Source organism: Vanrija pseudolonga, chromosome 2, assembly GCF_020906515.1.
Source record: "Vanrija pseudolonga chromosome 2, complete sequence".
Lineage (NCBI taxonomy): Eukaryota > Fungi > Basidiomycota > Tremellomycetes > Trichosporonales > Trichosporonaceae > Vanrija > Vanrija pseudolonga.
Genome location: NC_085850.1, coordinates 3,941,652 through 3,955,667, shown reverse-complemented (window position 1 = coordinate 3,955,667; position 14,016 = coordinate 3,941,652). Strand labels below are relative to the sequence as shown.

The window sequence follows — 14,016 nt, the reverse complement described above, 5'->3', positions numbered from 1 at the left end:
GACCTCGGCCAGCCGGACGGGTCCGCAGCAGAGAACCGCGATGGCGGCAAAAACCTGAATGCTGGATGCCGACGGGTGCACGCCAGCGTCGCCTGCGCTTTGCAAGCTGTGGGAAAGGATGCAAGCTTGCGGCGTCCTGTTTGTGTATCTACGGACTTGTGCAACATCTCCGCGGCCAAGAGCCCGGGCTGACCTCGGCCTGGCGACTGACTAATTGGTCGCGAGGTTGGAGCTCGTCAATGTCGGACTCGGTATTCTCGGAAGCCCGCGCTGGCGGCACCGGTGCCGAAATCGCTTCCCGGCATCGTCGGCGTGTGACCCGGTGTGCATGAGTCGTATCATGTCGTTGACAGGCAGTCGTTCGACTAATGGCCGCCTCTTGACATCGACACCCAAGTCCATGACTCACAGTCCGTCTCTTACGCCACACCATGTCCGCCTAGGGACGTGGGTGGTACATACGTGGTGGTAATGGCTGCGGGGTGCCGGCTTTTGAGGACTTTGATGCCTGCGGAAGAACATCGGGCTTTCCTTCAGGGTGTTGTCAGTGTCTGCTGATGCTGAATTGGCGCAACTCCGGCGGTGAGTGCCGCCGCCCCCTGCTCCATTTTCGACAACTTCAGTGTGTTGGGGCCCTCTTGCTCCATGTCTCCCACACATGGATGGGTATGTGGGGAGTGTGTCTGATCACGAGGTCGCTCGACAGCTACATTGACGACAAAGACAGTGTACGCAGTCGATGGCCATGCCGTCGCACGACCGGGAAACCCGAGAGGCACACGGCTGGCCTTGAGAACGATTGCCACAATCCTGATATGGAGTTGATGTTTTACGTAACACAGCGTGGCCTTCACATGTCCATCACGTGGCGACCAAGAGTGGAGGCACCACCTCCACCGCCGAATTTCATTAGTCAGGTGCTGAGTGAGATCGCGAGCTCATGATGGACAAAAACAAAGCAGCGGCGGCCAGCACGAACCCCACATCGCACAACCCACCACCACCACTACTACAGCCCACAGCCATGCCGTACGACGAGCCAGAAGAGGACCTTATCTTGGGCGAGGACGACATTGACGAGGTGTACGAGGACGAGGGGAGCGATGCCGAGTTTGAGGACGAGGAGGAGGAGCTCACGGCGCCGTCTGGCACCGAGCCCATGATCAAGGACGAGCCTGGAGAGCCCAAAGAGCGGCCAGACAATGCCATCGGCGGGACTTGTGAGCCTTGCTTTGCTCTGTCGTCAGCGCCGCTGACGCCGCCAGTCTTGCACAGGCCTGACTCTGCAATCTTCGCGCTCGCGCTCCACCCCAAGTTCCCCAACCCTCCCTTGGCCGTGAGCGGCGGACAGGACGAGCGGGGGTTTCTCTTCTCTCCCATCCCGGCCGGCAAGGGGCCATTCACGCGCGAGCACTTCAAGCCCATCGAGCTGACAGGGCACACCGACTCGGTTGGCGCGGCGGCATTCTCCACCGACGGCGAGTTTGTCGCGACTGGCGGGCTGGACGGGCGCGTGCGCGTCTGGCGACGCGTCAAGTCCAAGCTTGCGCAGCTGCGCGGTAACTCGCCACCAGACGATGACCCCGAGGCGTGGAAGTACTGGGAGTTCATCACCTCCCTCGAGGCGGGCGGCGAAGTCCAGTGGCTCACATGGCACCCCAAGGGCCCCGTGCTCGCTGCCGGCTGTGAGGATGCGACGGTGTGGATGTGGAACTGTGAGTATGGCAGACGTCTGTCGTCGTGGGCGGTATCGCTGACGATGACACAGTGCCAAGTGGACGCACCATGTCGGTGCTCTCGTCGCACACGATGGCGAGCACGGCCGGCGTGTTCCCCCCACCAGCGGGCAAGCAGCTGCTTACGACGTCGCTCGACTCGTCGCTCATCCTGTGGAATCCCGTGGCGTCGACATACGAGTTCAAGACGTCCATCTTCTACCCGCCGCACGCGCCGACGCTCAACCCGTCGATCCACGGCATCACCTCGCTGGCAGTCACGCCGAACGGCGCGCTGGCGGCCGTCGGCGGTGCGGGCGGGCGCGTGCGCCTCGTCGCGCTCCCACGAGGCGAGATAGTCAACACGCTCGAGGGGCACGCGCTGCGCGAGAGTGTCGAGGCGCTTGTGTTTGTCGACCTGCTCAACGGCGCAGACGGGAACAAGGGCGTCGTGCTCGTCTCGGCCGGGACAGACGGTCAGGTGTTCGTGTTCGACGCGACGAGCGGGCGGGTGCGCGCGCAGCTCCGCCACCCCGAGCCGGTGACGGCCATCGCGGCACACCCCTCGCCGTGCCAGTACCTCGTCACGACGTCGGCGCTCGACCGCACCCTCCGCACGTGGGACGTGCGAACCGGCACCCTCGTCGCCGAACACGTCGGCCATGCCGGCGCGGTCAACAGCGTGGCGGTCGCACCGGCACCAGAGAGCTGGGAGTCGCCTACGGGTCAACCGCAGGCACAGGTCATCGTCAGCGCTGGCGACGAGGGCGCGAGCATCCTCTGGACGGTGTAGGCGTGACACTTGACGGGGCGGCCGGTCGAGTCGACCCAACCTAGGGAGCATACCATGTAGCCACAAGCGTCATCGCATCGTAGATTCTAGACCATACTTGCATAGATAGCACTTGCATCGCATGTGAATGTTGTTAGCATTGCGTTTGGTAGCACACAAGATTGGCCCACCGTGCAATCCCGGCACCGCCACACCGTACGCCGTTGAGCTCGAAGGCATCACCCTGGACCTTCCTCCCTCACCTCCTCTGCAAAAGCATAGGCTTGGACCGCATGTGACGGTTGTTAGAACATGTCGCTGTAGCAGCGACACGACGAAGGTGGCCCCACAGGCGACAGGGCAGATGGCACCGCCACACCACTTGCCATTGGCCACCACCACCACCACCACCCTGACCTTCCTTCCCTCATCCCTCACCGTCTCCATCTGCAAAAGCATAGGCTTGTGAGGAAGTAAATCCTCGCTTGACGAGAGTGGGATTCGAACCCACGTCCGAAGACTGCGGATGTACATGAGATACACCTTAACACAGCGCCTTAGACCGCTCGGCCATCTCGCCGAGAACGAAGTGATCGAGGGGGTGTGGGGGATGCGGTTGGCCGCCGGGCGCAGCAGGCACCTGCAAGCGCTCATGCTAGCCCCGCTCGCTTGTCGCTACTCCGAAGACAAGGTTGGCGCGTTCCTTGGCCCCCGCCCGTGCGATGGACGCCGAAGCGTCGTCGTCGCCGCACCGCCGAAAGTGGCACATGGCCAAAGATAACCTCCGGAGGTGGCCGCGGCGGCGGCGGTGATTTCGCTCCCGGCGCATCGGCATCTACTCTACTCCACCCCTCCGGCCGCTCGCTCGGCGAGTGTCGTTGCGACGTGCTCGCCGAGGCGGTGGCGACCTGACTAACGCGCTGTGAGCGCTGACAAACGGCGGCGACGACGTGGGCGGGGCGAGGCGGCCGCCGTCCCTCGCCCTGTGGCGTGGGTGCGTGGCCGGAACCGTGGCCGGGGCCGTGGCTGGGAAAGTGGCCGTCGGGCTTGGTTCGGCGATGGCGACAAGGTCTCCTCGGCGAGTTTTGCCCCGACCGCGCCGAGGTCGGTCTGGGCGGTGCGTGTGACGTGGTGGTAGTGGGTGCATTCGTGTGTTCTCGATAGTATCGCCTTGGGAGGTGTGTTGTCCCGCTCTCCCCCCAATGTGGCGAATGTCCTCGTTGCGTTTCCGACCGACCTATGACCTCACCTCACTTGATTTGTGCTCTGTTTCCCCTTCACTGTTTGCACTTTACACCCTACCGGGCTATTGTTTCTATGTCGGTATGGCTCGAGGAGCTTGACGGGCCTCCCCAGTACCGCCGAGCTGCGTCCACGGACGGGTACGACGGCTTCCTTCGCTCGGTCCCGAGGTGATGAGTGTCCCCCTCCTCTTTGTTTCCAGCCAGGATGACGCGGAAGGCTCAGCTTGGAGCTGCCAGAGCTAGAGATCAGGCCGGGAAGTATGATCAGCACTCGCGGCCGCTTCATCGAGCCCGGTCCACGCGCCGCGCTGACTCGCTCGCTGGGTGCCAGAATGCCGGGTGTCGACACTGGTGTCAGAGTGCTGGGTGCCACGGGGCTGCGTGTCACCACTGGGGGCCAATAGTGGGTGTGACCGCTGGGTGTCAACACCGGGCGTAGACACTCGGTGTATACGCCTGGATGTCGGAGCACCGGGTGCTGGAATGCTATCTGTCGAACACTGCGGGTCGGAATACGGACTGGAGTCAAAACTCTGGGGCCGCGCCAGAACACCGTCGCCAGACGTCCCCCACCCCAGCCACCTGGGCAGTGGCATGTGCCGGCAACAGTGCGTCCATGACGATTCATCACTAGGGGCAAAGGGGTACGTTCATAGTGCTTCCTATTCCATCCAGCATTATTGGCTGAAGCGGCGGCGGGGCCCATGCCGCTCTCGACAGCCTGTCCCCCTCGAGCCAGTCTCCATGCACAGCCCTGTCTACCCCTCGCATCGCGGTGGGAGCTACAGAGCCGCGCGTTGGAAAAAAAAAACTGCCTTCCTCCACTCGAAGCAACTGCTGGCTGGCCCGTGCGCGATATCAAACGGACAGGCACAAACACACGGGGTTGGCGCGTTGCGCGTTGCACTGTGCGCCGCTGTGCGCGATCGCGTCGTCGTTCGATCGGGTAGCGGCGTCGGCGGCGGTGCTCATTGCGAGGGAAGCCGAGGGGTACGAGGTCAGCTGTAAGTACGCAGCACCCGTATTCTCCATCCAAGTGCCCACACAGCTCATCATCACAACTATCACCCACCTACCCGCCCACGGTCGACCACCCATTCAGGCACCGAGATAATCAGGCACGGGTCACCTGTGTACCCTGTATCTATGTGCTAATCAGTTTGTCGGTCGCGCGCGTGACCTCGTCTTCTCGTCAATCGGGTTTACACTCTGTCCGTCGTCGTCACTGTGGGCCAACCAGAATTCACATTGAACCCAACCATCGCCCCTCCTTCGTCACGATTGTTTGAAAATGGACCCCCGTCCTTACAATGCTGGTGGTGCAACGACCACCACGCCCATTTCACACCACCACAACGGCGGGAATGGAACCCACTCAAATGTTAATGCACTCGACACATACATAAGCATTGGCCGCGTCATCCTTGCGGAATGATTGTGCAGTCAGGCCCAGACCGCCGCCACTGCCGCATGCGTTGAAGAGGAGGCGACTTGCCATCGTTCTGCACTTCCGAGCATGGCACGTGACTTTGGGCCGATTGGCCGAGCTGATATGATACGCACCGTACCGAGCTTCCGCTGGCAGTGAAGCGCGTGTGGCAGCCCTCGCATGCCGCATGGATGCAAGTGCAAGCAGTGTTGGTGAGCGTGGAGCATGCGACGTTGCATGCATGGTGCGGGCGGTGGATGGGATCTGGGTGGGAGCAACACGAGGGAATTGGTCCACGGGTGAATTCGCTAATCCGGCATGAGGGGGACGCAACAATGAGTGAGAGAAAAAAAAGCACCACCAGGTATCATCAATCAACCAACAAGGGCAAAATCAGACAATGTGGAGGTGGACGTGCAGTGGCGGGGGGGTGGGAGTCAGTTTAGCGCTTTTGTGCTATTGTGCTATTTTGTGCACTGGCGTACATGACCGCCATGGGGACCATTGGTTTGGGGAATGCATCGTTGTGAGGTGGTCAAGGGGTTGGTGGCGAGGTGCAGTGGGCTGCGTTCCATGCCAGGGGGCATGAGAGAAAAGACGTGTCCGGGAGGGTGTAGACCCGGAAGTTTTAGTCAGTTTTTGGCGAGGAGAGGATGTCGTCTTGATGAAGAAGGAAGGGCGGCGGGGGAGGGCCAGGGCGAGGGACGAATCATCTGTTGCTTTCATGTATTAGTGCGGATGTATATTTCACGTGGATTTGTATTAGAGATGCAGGCTATTGTCGCTATTATTGCAGTGCGCGCGCTATGCATCAAAAGGACGCAAAAGGACAAACAGATTTGAGTAGCCCCCGCGCGCCGCGTCGGTCGGTTTTCAGCCGGGGCTGGCGGGGCGGGGGCAAGGGCCAAAGGGGGGGAGGAAAGGAGGACAAGGGCCAGATTGACTGACCACCACCCCACCCACCAACGTTCAAACCAGGCAAACCACCCAACCACACCTTGGCCCCCCCCTCTCTCAAGCAACCACCCCCCCCCCCTCACCCCCGGCCGACCGCGCCAGGCAACTTGCCCCACCAGGATGGATGCAATCATGACTGCTCATCGTCGTCGTCGTCGCCGTCGCCGCTCTTAACATCGTTGCACTACTCACATTCCCACATCCATCCCCCCATCCCAGCAAACATCCATCCACCACTGTAGCAACAGCATCGCAGCCAAAACTACAACCCAGTACCACAACTCTCCCTCCACCCACATACCACCCCCTCATTGACTGACCTGGGCAAGCCCTCAAGGGCCGACCACCTTGACTCAGCCCACGACAACCTTGTCATTCTCTCTCTCTCTCACTCTCTCCCCCCCATCCACCGCTGCGCAACCACCCATCCAGCAACGCCGCAACTACCCTCATCATGGTTGATTACGACCATGCACGCCTTCATCGGCCCGCGAGGCACTCGGCAAGTATCAGCCCAATACAACCTTCAAGCGCGCTTGGGGCCGCACCAATGGACGTGGACAGAGGCGTTAGTACTATAGACGACGAGGGCGCAAAGCAGCTGCAGCAGATGCTGTTGCATAGCCCCACGCGCCAGCTGCAACGCGTACTGATTCCATCACAGGTGTCACCTCCACCACGCCCAGCCCCGTCTGGACGAATGTCACTATCGGCCCTCGTAAACTCTCCACCACCCGCGTCACCACCGCGTTCAGCCCGCGTGCCCGACCTCCCAAGACGGAGCTCGTCGTCGCGATACCCGTACTCGACGTCCCACAGCGTCTATGACGACCATGATCGCGTTGCATACTCGTCTTCGTCGCGCTCCCGACCTCCATCGGATTATTATGGTGGCGCCCATCAAAGTGTCGGAACGAGCTACCATCACCGCAGCGAGCCCAAGGTGGCTCCTCCGACATATGAACGGCGCCGCTCTTCCTTTGACCGCGACCGCTCATATGAGAGTGCGCGCGCAGCACCTCCGGTCGACCGCTACGCCGACGAGTACGACGACCGCCCGTACGCGGGTCGCAGTGGTGGTGGCAGCAGTGTCGTTTCGTCGCGCCCCGGCCCGTCGTCCTACGCGTATCGCTCCCCTTCGCCGGCTCGTCCTCCAACTTTCCAGCCCTACGAGCCATCAGGCTGGAAGCGCAACGGTCGTGCGTCTCCTCCGCCCCCATCCAGCCCAGGTTCAGACCGCCGCTCGGTGGAACCCCAGCACCCGGTGGCCGAAACACCTCCTGCCGTCCAAACTGGCGGCAAGAGGAGCACAGTGATGCGTCCCGACGACAGCCTCGTTGCCAACGAGGAGGTTTGGCAGGAGAAGTTACGTTCGTTCCAAATGCGTCGCGAGGTTGAGGCCTTTGACATGCTGCGCTGGACACCGGAGATGCTCAACGGTGACTCTGAGCCTGTCAAGGTCCCCGTCAAACGCAAGGGCTGGCCTGCCGACCATCCCACTCGCATTGCGCAGAGGCAAGCGAAGGAGGCTGCTCTTGCCGCGGGCATCGAGATTCCCAAGAAGAAATACGTCCGCAGAAACAAAAAGTCGGCGGCGTCTGCGGCGATCGACGACGAGCTTCTCGGCCTGGTGGAAGGCGACGTCCACCCCAGCTCGCCCATGGGCGCGTCGTCCGCGGCCGAAGATGACGGTGGCGAGCCTCCCGAGATCAACCGAGACGCTACGTCAATTGTTTGGCCGTCCGGTTTGACTCGTGCTGAGGTCATGGCCAAGGTCGAAGCAGATGACCTCAGAGGTCTCACCGAGGAGGACGTCAAGCAGGTCCAAGATGAGATGTGGCTCAAGAAGAATGGCCCAGCAGCTCTGAGGAAGGACGGCACCATGCGCAAGAAGCCAGGCCCCGCCAAGGGTTGGAAGGCTATGCGCAAGGCGCAGACTCGCGGCGAAGACGACGAAAGTGAGGCTGGCGATCGCTCCGTGGCTGCAGAGGAAGCCGACGCCGACATTGCCGCCTTGCTCGAAGAGCCTGCCAGCACCCCGCAACCCGCCGCCAAGAAGCCGTCTAAGCGCAAGAAGAAGAGTGCCAAGGACGCTGTCGACACCGCAGAGGTAGATGAACTTAAGCCGTCAGTGGACGACGAGGACGACGCTCTTTCCCTTCTTGAGAACGGTGACACCCCTGTTTCCGTCGCCAAGAAGCCCCGCACAAGCAAGGCGAGAGAACCTGGCGTCGGCAAGGGCAGATGGACTCGGCCCAGCAAGGAGGAGAAGGAGTTGAAGTCCAAGGCCAGCACGATCGCCATGCAGCAGGCTATCCAGCAAGCCAACGACGGCGCGGACACGGATGGCGGCGAAAACGTTGCCGAGTTGGGTGCTCCGGCACTTCTCGCACATATTGAGCAGCACACGCCCAACACGTACGACCCGCGCGGTGTATCCGAGGCCGAAGCGCACGTCAGACTCGGACTTGTCGAGGATCTGCAGAAGCAGGCATGGGCTCAGATTATGAGAGACGTTCCAAAGGTACGTGACTCGTGGAGGAGAGCGCGGACACTGACATTTCAACAGGTTTACCGCGTCATGCAAGCCTCGGAGAGTGCTACCAAGCAGGATGCTATGCGCACCGCCCAGGCGTGTGTGCGTAACGCCTTCAGCCAGCGCAGCATGAAGCCGACATACCGCTCCAACACTCGCGCGACCAAGGATGCCGCCGCGAAAGCCAAGAAGGTTATGCGCGAAATGCTCGTCTACTGGAAGAAGAACGAGAAGGAAGAGCTCGCAGCCCGAAAGCGTGCCGAGAAGGAGGCCATGGAGAAGGCCAAGGCAGAGGAAGAGGCCCGCGAAAGCAAACGTCAAGCGCGCAAGCTCAACTTCTTGCTCACCCAAACCGAGCTCTACTCGCACTTCATCGGCAAGAAGATCAAGACGCACGAGGCCGAGAACATGGATGGAGGAGATGTCACGCCAGCCCCCGTCGCGCCAAAGGGTGCCGACGCGCTGGAGAACGTCGACTCGTCTGAGGTCTTGCCCGACATTGACTATGATGACGACGACGAGGAGAACCTTCGTCGCCATGCCGCCAAGGGAGCTCAGGCTGCCATTCAAGCTGCGCGAGACAAGGCTCGACAGTTCGACTCGGCACGTGCGACCGCACAGAATGGCGACGCAGAGCTGGATGACGATACAAGTGAGTTTCTGCGAGCCCGAATTGCTGCTAACTGTCTCAGTGGATGGCGACGAGCTCAACTTCCAGAACCCCTCGATGGGCGAGGACCAGGTCACCATCACGCAGCCCAAGATGCTCATGGCTCAGCTCAAGGAATACCAGCTCAAGGGTCTTACTTGGCTTGGTAACCTGTACGAGCAGGGTATCAACGGTATCCTCGCAGACGAGATGGGTCTCGGAAAGACCATCCAGTCCATCTCCCTTCTCGCCTACCTTGCCGAGGTCCACAACCTGTGGGGTCCTTTCCTCGTCATTGCGCCAGCGTCGACTCTGCACAACTGGCAGCAGGAGCTGGCTCGCTTCGTCCCTCGCCTCAAGGCGCTGCCTTACTGGGGCTCACCCAAGGACCGTGAGACTCTTCGTCGCATCTGGAATCGCAAGAACCAGACATTCAACGAGGACTCGCCGTTCCACATTCTCGTCACCAGCTACCAGTTGGCTGTGCAGGACGAGAAGTATTTCCAGATGATGCGCTGGCAGTACATGATCTTGGACGAGGCCCAGGCCATCAAGAGTTCTTCTTCGGCCCGTTGGAAGTCGCTCCTGTCTCTCAACTGTCGTAACCGTCTGCTCCTGACAGGAACCCCCATTCAGAACTCGATGCACGGTAAGCACTCGGTGTGGTGATTATATCTGACACTCCCAGAACTGTGGGCTCTACTCCACTTCATCATGCCGTCGCTGTTCGACTCGCACGAAGAGTTCAGCGAGTGGTTCTCCAAGGACATTGAGAACGCCGCCGGAGGTGGCAACTCGACTCTCAAGCCCGAGCAATTGAAGCGTCTCCACATGATCCTCAAGCCCTTCATGCTCCGTCGTGTCAAGAAGCACGTCCAGAAGGAGCTTGGCGACAAGATTGAGATTGACGTTCTCGTTGACCTGAGTCAGCGCCAGCGTGCCATTTACAAGGCCCTTCGCCAGCGTGTCTCGATCGAGGATCTCCTTGCCCAGGTCAACAATGCCGACGACAAGCTCAGCGCAAAGAACCTCATGAACTTGGTCATGCAGTTCCGCAAGGTCTGCAACCATCCTGATCTTTTCGAGCGCGCCGACGTTGTCTCGCCCTTCTTGTTTGGCTCATTCAGCCACAGTGGCAACCTCAACCGTCAAGGCGACATGCTCTACTGTCCCGACTCTGCTCGCAACCCCATCGAGGTGCAGCTTCCTCGGATCATGTGGACGGACGGCGGTATGCTCAACCTGCCCAGTGAGACCAGCCTCGCCGGATCCGACACACACGTGATGCAGAACCTGCTCAACATCTGGAGCACAGAGTGGATCAATACTTCGCTCAAGCAGGACCAGTCTGCCTTTGGCTTCCTCAAGATTGCAGACTGGTCCCCGGCAGAGGCCAACCGCCGCGCCAAGTCGCACCCCCTTGTCCGCCTGCTCGAGGGATCGGAAGATGCCTCGGATGTTGTGATCAAGGGGCCCTTCGTCAACGAGTCTGACCTCGCTGCGTCGACATCGCGCAAGTTCTCCCCACCTGCACCACGAGTACCCCATGCCGCTGCTCCTGGGTCGGACCTCGCTCCTCTTCGCGACATCACGTCAAGGACGTGGAACCAGTCGTACCTCTCACGTCGCGGAGCTCGCTTTGCGGTCGACAACGTCGTTGCCCCGGCCATCAAGCCAGTCGCATCAAGCCGCCTGTCCGTTAACATTGCTGAGCGCCTGGGTAACGACGACATTGTACGCTCCGCCCTATACGGTGTCACGCCAAGCGATCTCGACGAGCCTGAAGCCGTCGCCCGCCTTGACGCGCTTGTTCCGGGCGTTACCCCTCGCGGCCTGCTCAGCGCCTCGGATGAGAACCAGTCACCTCTGTCGTCGCTCCGCATCCCACCAACGAAGCGCTTGATTGTCGACTCGGCCAAGCTCGCCCGTTTGGACGACCTCCTCCGCGAGCTCAAGGACGGCGGACACCGTGTCCTCCTGTACTTCCAGATGACGAAGATGATGGACCTCATTGAGGAGTACCTCATCTACCGCCAGTACAAGTACTTGCGTCTCGACGGTTCGTCGCCCATCGGCGAGCGTCGTGACATGGTCACCTCGTGGCAGACCAACCCCGACATCTTCGTCTTCTGCCTGTCTACGCGTGCTGGTGGTCTCGGTATCAACCTTACCGCGGCTGACACCGTCATTTTCTGTGAGTTGTTCTACCTGCAGCAAGGTGCACGCACACTGACACCACACAAGACGACCACGACTGGAACCCATCCAACGATGCGCAGGCCATGGACCGTGCTCATCGTGTGGGCCAGACCAAGCAGGTCACTGTCTATCGCCTTATCGCACGCGGAACGATTGAAGAGCGTATCGTCAAGCTTGCCCGTGCCAAGAAGGACGTGCAGGATATCGTCGTGGGCACAAAGTCGCTCAACGAGGTCGCCAAGCCTGCCGAGATTGCGTCGCTCTTCATGGACGACGAGGAACTTGCCGAGTCCATGGCCAAGCGCAAGGCAGCTGAGGCCCACGGGTATGTGGCGCCTGCGTTCGGCGGAGCCAAGAAGTCGGCCTTTGGCGACGGTCTGGGCAATATGGACGACGAGGACGACGGCTTCTTCAGTGCGGCTCAGAAGGCGCAGCAGAACAATGATGATGACGACAATGGTCCTAGTGGCGCGGGTACACCTGTATCCAAGAAGCGCCCGGCGCCCAAGAAGAAGGACAGTGGCAGCGGTGAGTGTAGTGCTGGGTCGTGGCAGCATTTGGACACCAAACTGACTCGCCACAGCCACCAAGCCTCGTCCCAAGAAGAAGGTCAAGCTCGCCGCTGACGGCCTTCCCATCTAACTACACAATTTCATGTCATGATACCACGCATAGGACGCCCCACAGAGGTGGCACATGTAGATGCATTATTAGTCTTTTGGTACAAAGTGGTGTGAGCAGGTGGTGTGGGTGGCGATCGCCGTGGGTTGTGTGAGCCTTATCGAGAGAGTGTGGCGGCGTCCAACTCTCGTGTCAGTAGCCTCGTCCATCTTCCTCCTGCAACAACCTTTTGTGACAGCTTTTACGGTTTTGGTGCATTGTCGCACATCTAACTAGCTACGGAAATGGCCTTGTCTGCACCCTACTGACTTTTGTCCTTCTCTTTCCAACGGTAAAATAATACACCTCACGGGTCCGTCCCAATCCTGTCTCGACCTGCCCATCTATGCAAGCTCCTCGACCAGCTCCGAGCCGCAGACCACAAACCAACAACTGCTCCACACACGCCACCCCACACAGCCACACCGCCGACCACTGCTTCTCCTCCTCGTAACTCTCGGCGCCCTCCACATTTGCGTGCAGATCCAAACTGGTAACGGCTTCGAATCCGCTCACGCGGCTCACGGCTCAAGCAATAAAGCGAGCGGGTGTGCGGCGGAGTCTGGCAATCGGCGTAGAACCAGGGAACCTTCTGCGTACGCAGTGGGGATGACACTCGACAGAAACGACGAGGTTGACAATGGGGATGATGGGGATGCGCAGAGGACATGGCAGCACAGCGCCAGCCAGTCGTACGTCACAGGAAACCAATCTCAAAACTAGACACAGGGGACTTACAGCGGAAACGCGACACGTAGAATGCGTCTAGGCGGGTTATACACAATTCGCTGGCCGAGCTCGAGTGCGTCCACTCGAACGCGGGAGGAAGAAGTGTTGGAGTAATGATGTCGGGGTGTTGTTTATTTTCTGGGGGGTTTTCTTGTTGTCCGTTTGGAAGTCGCCATCTAAAAGTCGACGAGGGCCGCCTCCCAGGCCCACTCCTCACCAGTCACCATGGGCGCCGCGACACCGACCGCGCTGCCTGGGACCACGGGCGAGACGCCAACGTCGGGCTTGGAGCCCTCGAGCGTCTCGAGGAGGTCGTTCATCTCCTGGTCCCATTGGGCCGCCGAAGTGCCCTCAGGGAACCAGCCGTCCGCCTGGTCGCCATCTTGAACCGAGATGCGGTCGCCCGAGGAGGCAAGCGACGCGTCGATTCCGCCGAGGTCCAGCCCCTGAGGCGCGCCAACTGCACGATCACCCTCGCCACGACGGCCAACCTCTGTCCGTTCGCCGGCAAGTCCAAGTTGATTCCTGTCAAAGAGCCCCTCGCCCGCTGCAGGGCCGCGTCGCGCCTCACTGAAGAGACTGACGACGAAGTCGCCACCGCTGCGGGGTGGCGAGCGACGGGAGTTGACAGGTCAACAAAGGAAGAGAAAGCGTCCGAAGTCGAGGTCGACTGAACGTGGGTGGGGTGGGAGGGTGCAGTGTCGAGCTCGGTCTGAAGACGGAGAGGCGACTGGACAGCTTCGCGAGCGACGGTCGGGTACATGGGAGGAGAGAGGGTAGCCGACATGCCGGGGGCGGGCTGCTGGAAAGGCGTGCTCACCAAGGCCAAGCCGTTGGAGGTGACGGGAGTGGCCTGGCCATCAACGGGGGCGTTGTAGGCCGAGAAGAAGGTGGCGGCCTGCTTGACAATGTTCTCAAGCATGCCGACGCGCCAGCGGAGGGCAGCGTTCTCGGCGCGAATGTCGTTGGCGAAGTCGGCCGAGACGGGGCCAGTGATGGGGATGGGCTCAGGAGCCTCGGTGGGAGGGGCGACCGGGGTCGAGATGAAGGGCTTGATGTCCTCCTGGACATCGGCCGGGGGCGGTGCGACGGTCGCCAGGTTGACGCCACCACCTGCGCTAACGAT

At 60.7% G+C, this 14,016-nt stretch overlaps 2 protein-coding genes and 1 non-coding gene across 3 annotated transcripts; 2 read left to right on the top strand and 1 right to left on the bottom strand.

Moving 5' to 3' along the window:
- Window positions 1-949: 949 nt before the first annotated feature.
- Window positions 950-2,618, top strand: SPAC25H1.08c_0 (putative WD repeat-containing protein). The gene is made up of 3 exons (XM_062769798.1): window positions 950-1,220; window positions 1,266-1,715; window positions 1,769-2,618. The coding sequence occupies exons 1-3, from the start codon at window positions 1,025-1,027 to the stop codon at window positions 2,506-2,508; spliced, it is 1,386 nt and encodes a 461-aa protein (XP_062625782.1). The 5' UTR covers window positions 950-1,024; the 3' UTR covers window positions 2,509-2,618.
- A 355-nt stretch (window positions 2,619-2,973) lies between these two features.
- Window positions 2,974-3,067, bottom strand: LOC62_02G003266. Its single transcript is given in 2 exon segments — window positions 2,974-3,013; window positions 3,030-3,067. It is a non-coding gene; the product is annotated as a tRNA-Leu (tRNA).
- Window positions 3,068-6,272: 3,205 nt separating this feature from the next.
- Window positions 6,273-12,229, top strand: INO80 (Putative DNA helicase INO80). The gene is made up of 7 exons (XM_062769797.1): window positions 6,273-6,685; window positions 6,782-8,641; window positions 8,687-9,305; window positions 9,346-9,951; window positions 9,991-11,496; window positions 11,547-12,029; window positions 12,085-12,229. Exons 1-7 carry the CDS (start codon window positions 6,572-6,574, stop codon window positions 12,141-12,143), a joined length of 5,247 nt encoding a protein of 1,748 aa, XP_062625781.1. The 5' UTR covers window positions 6,273-6,571; the 3' UTR covers window positions 12,144-12,229.
- Window positions 12,230-14,016: the final 1,787 nt, after the last annotated feature.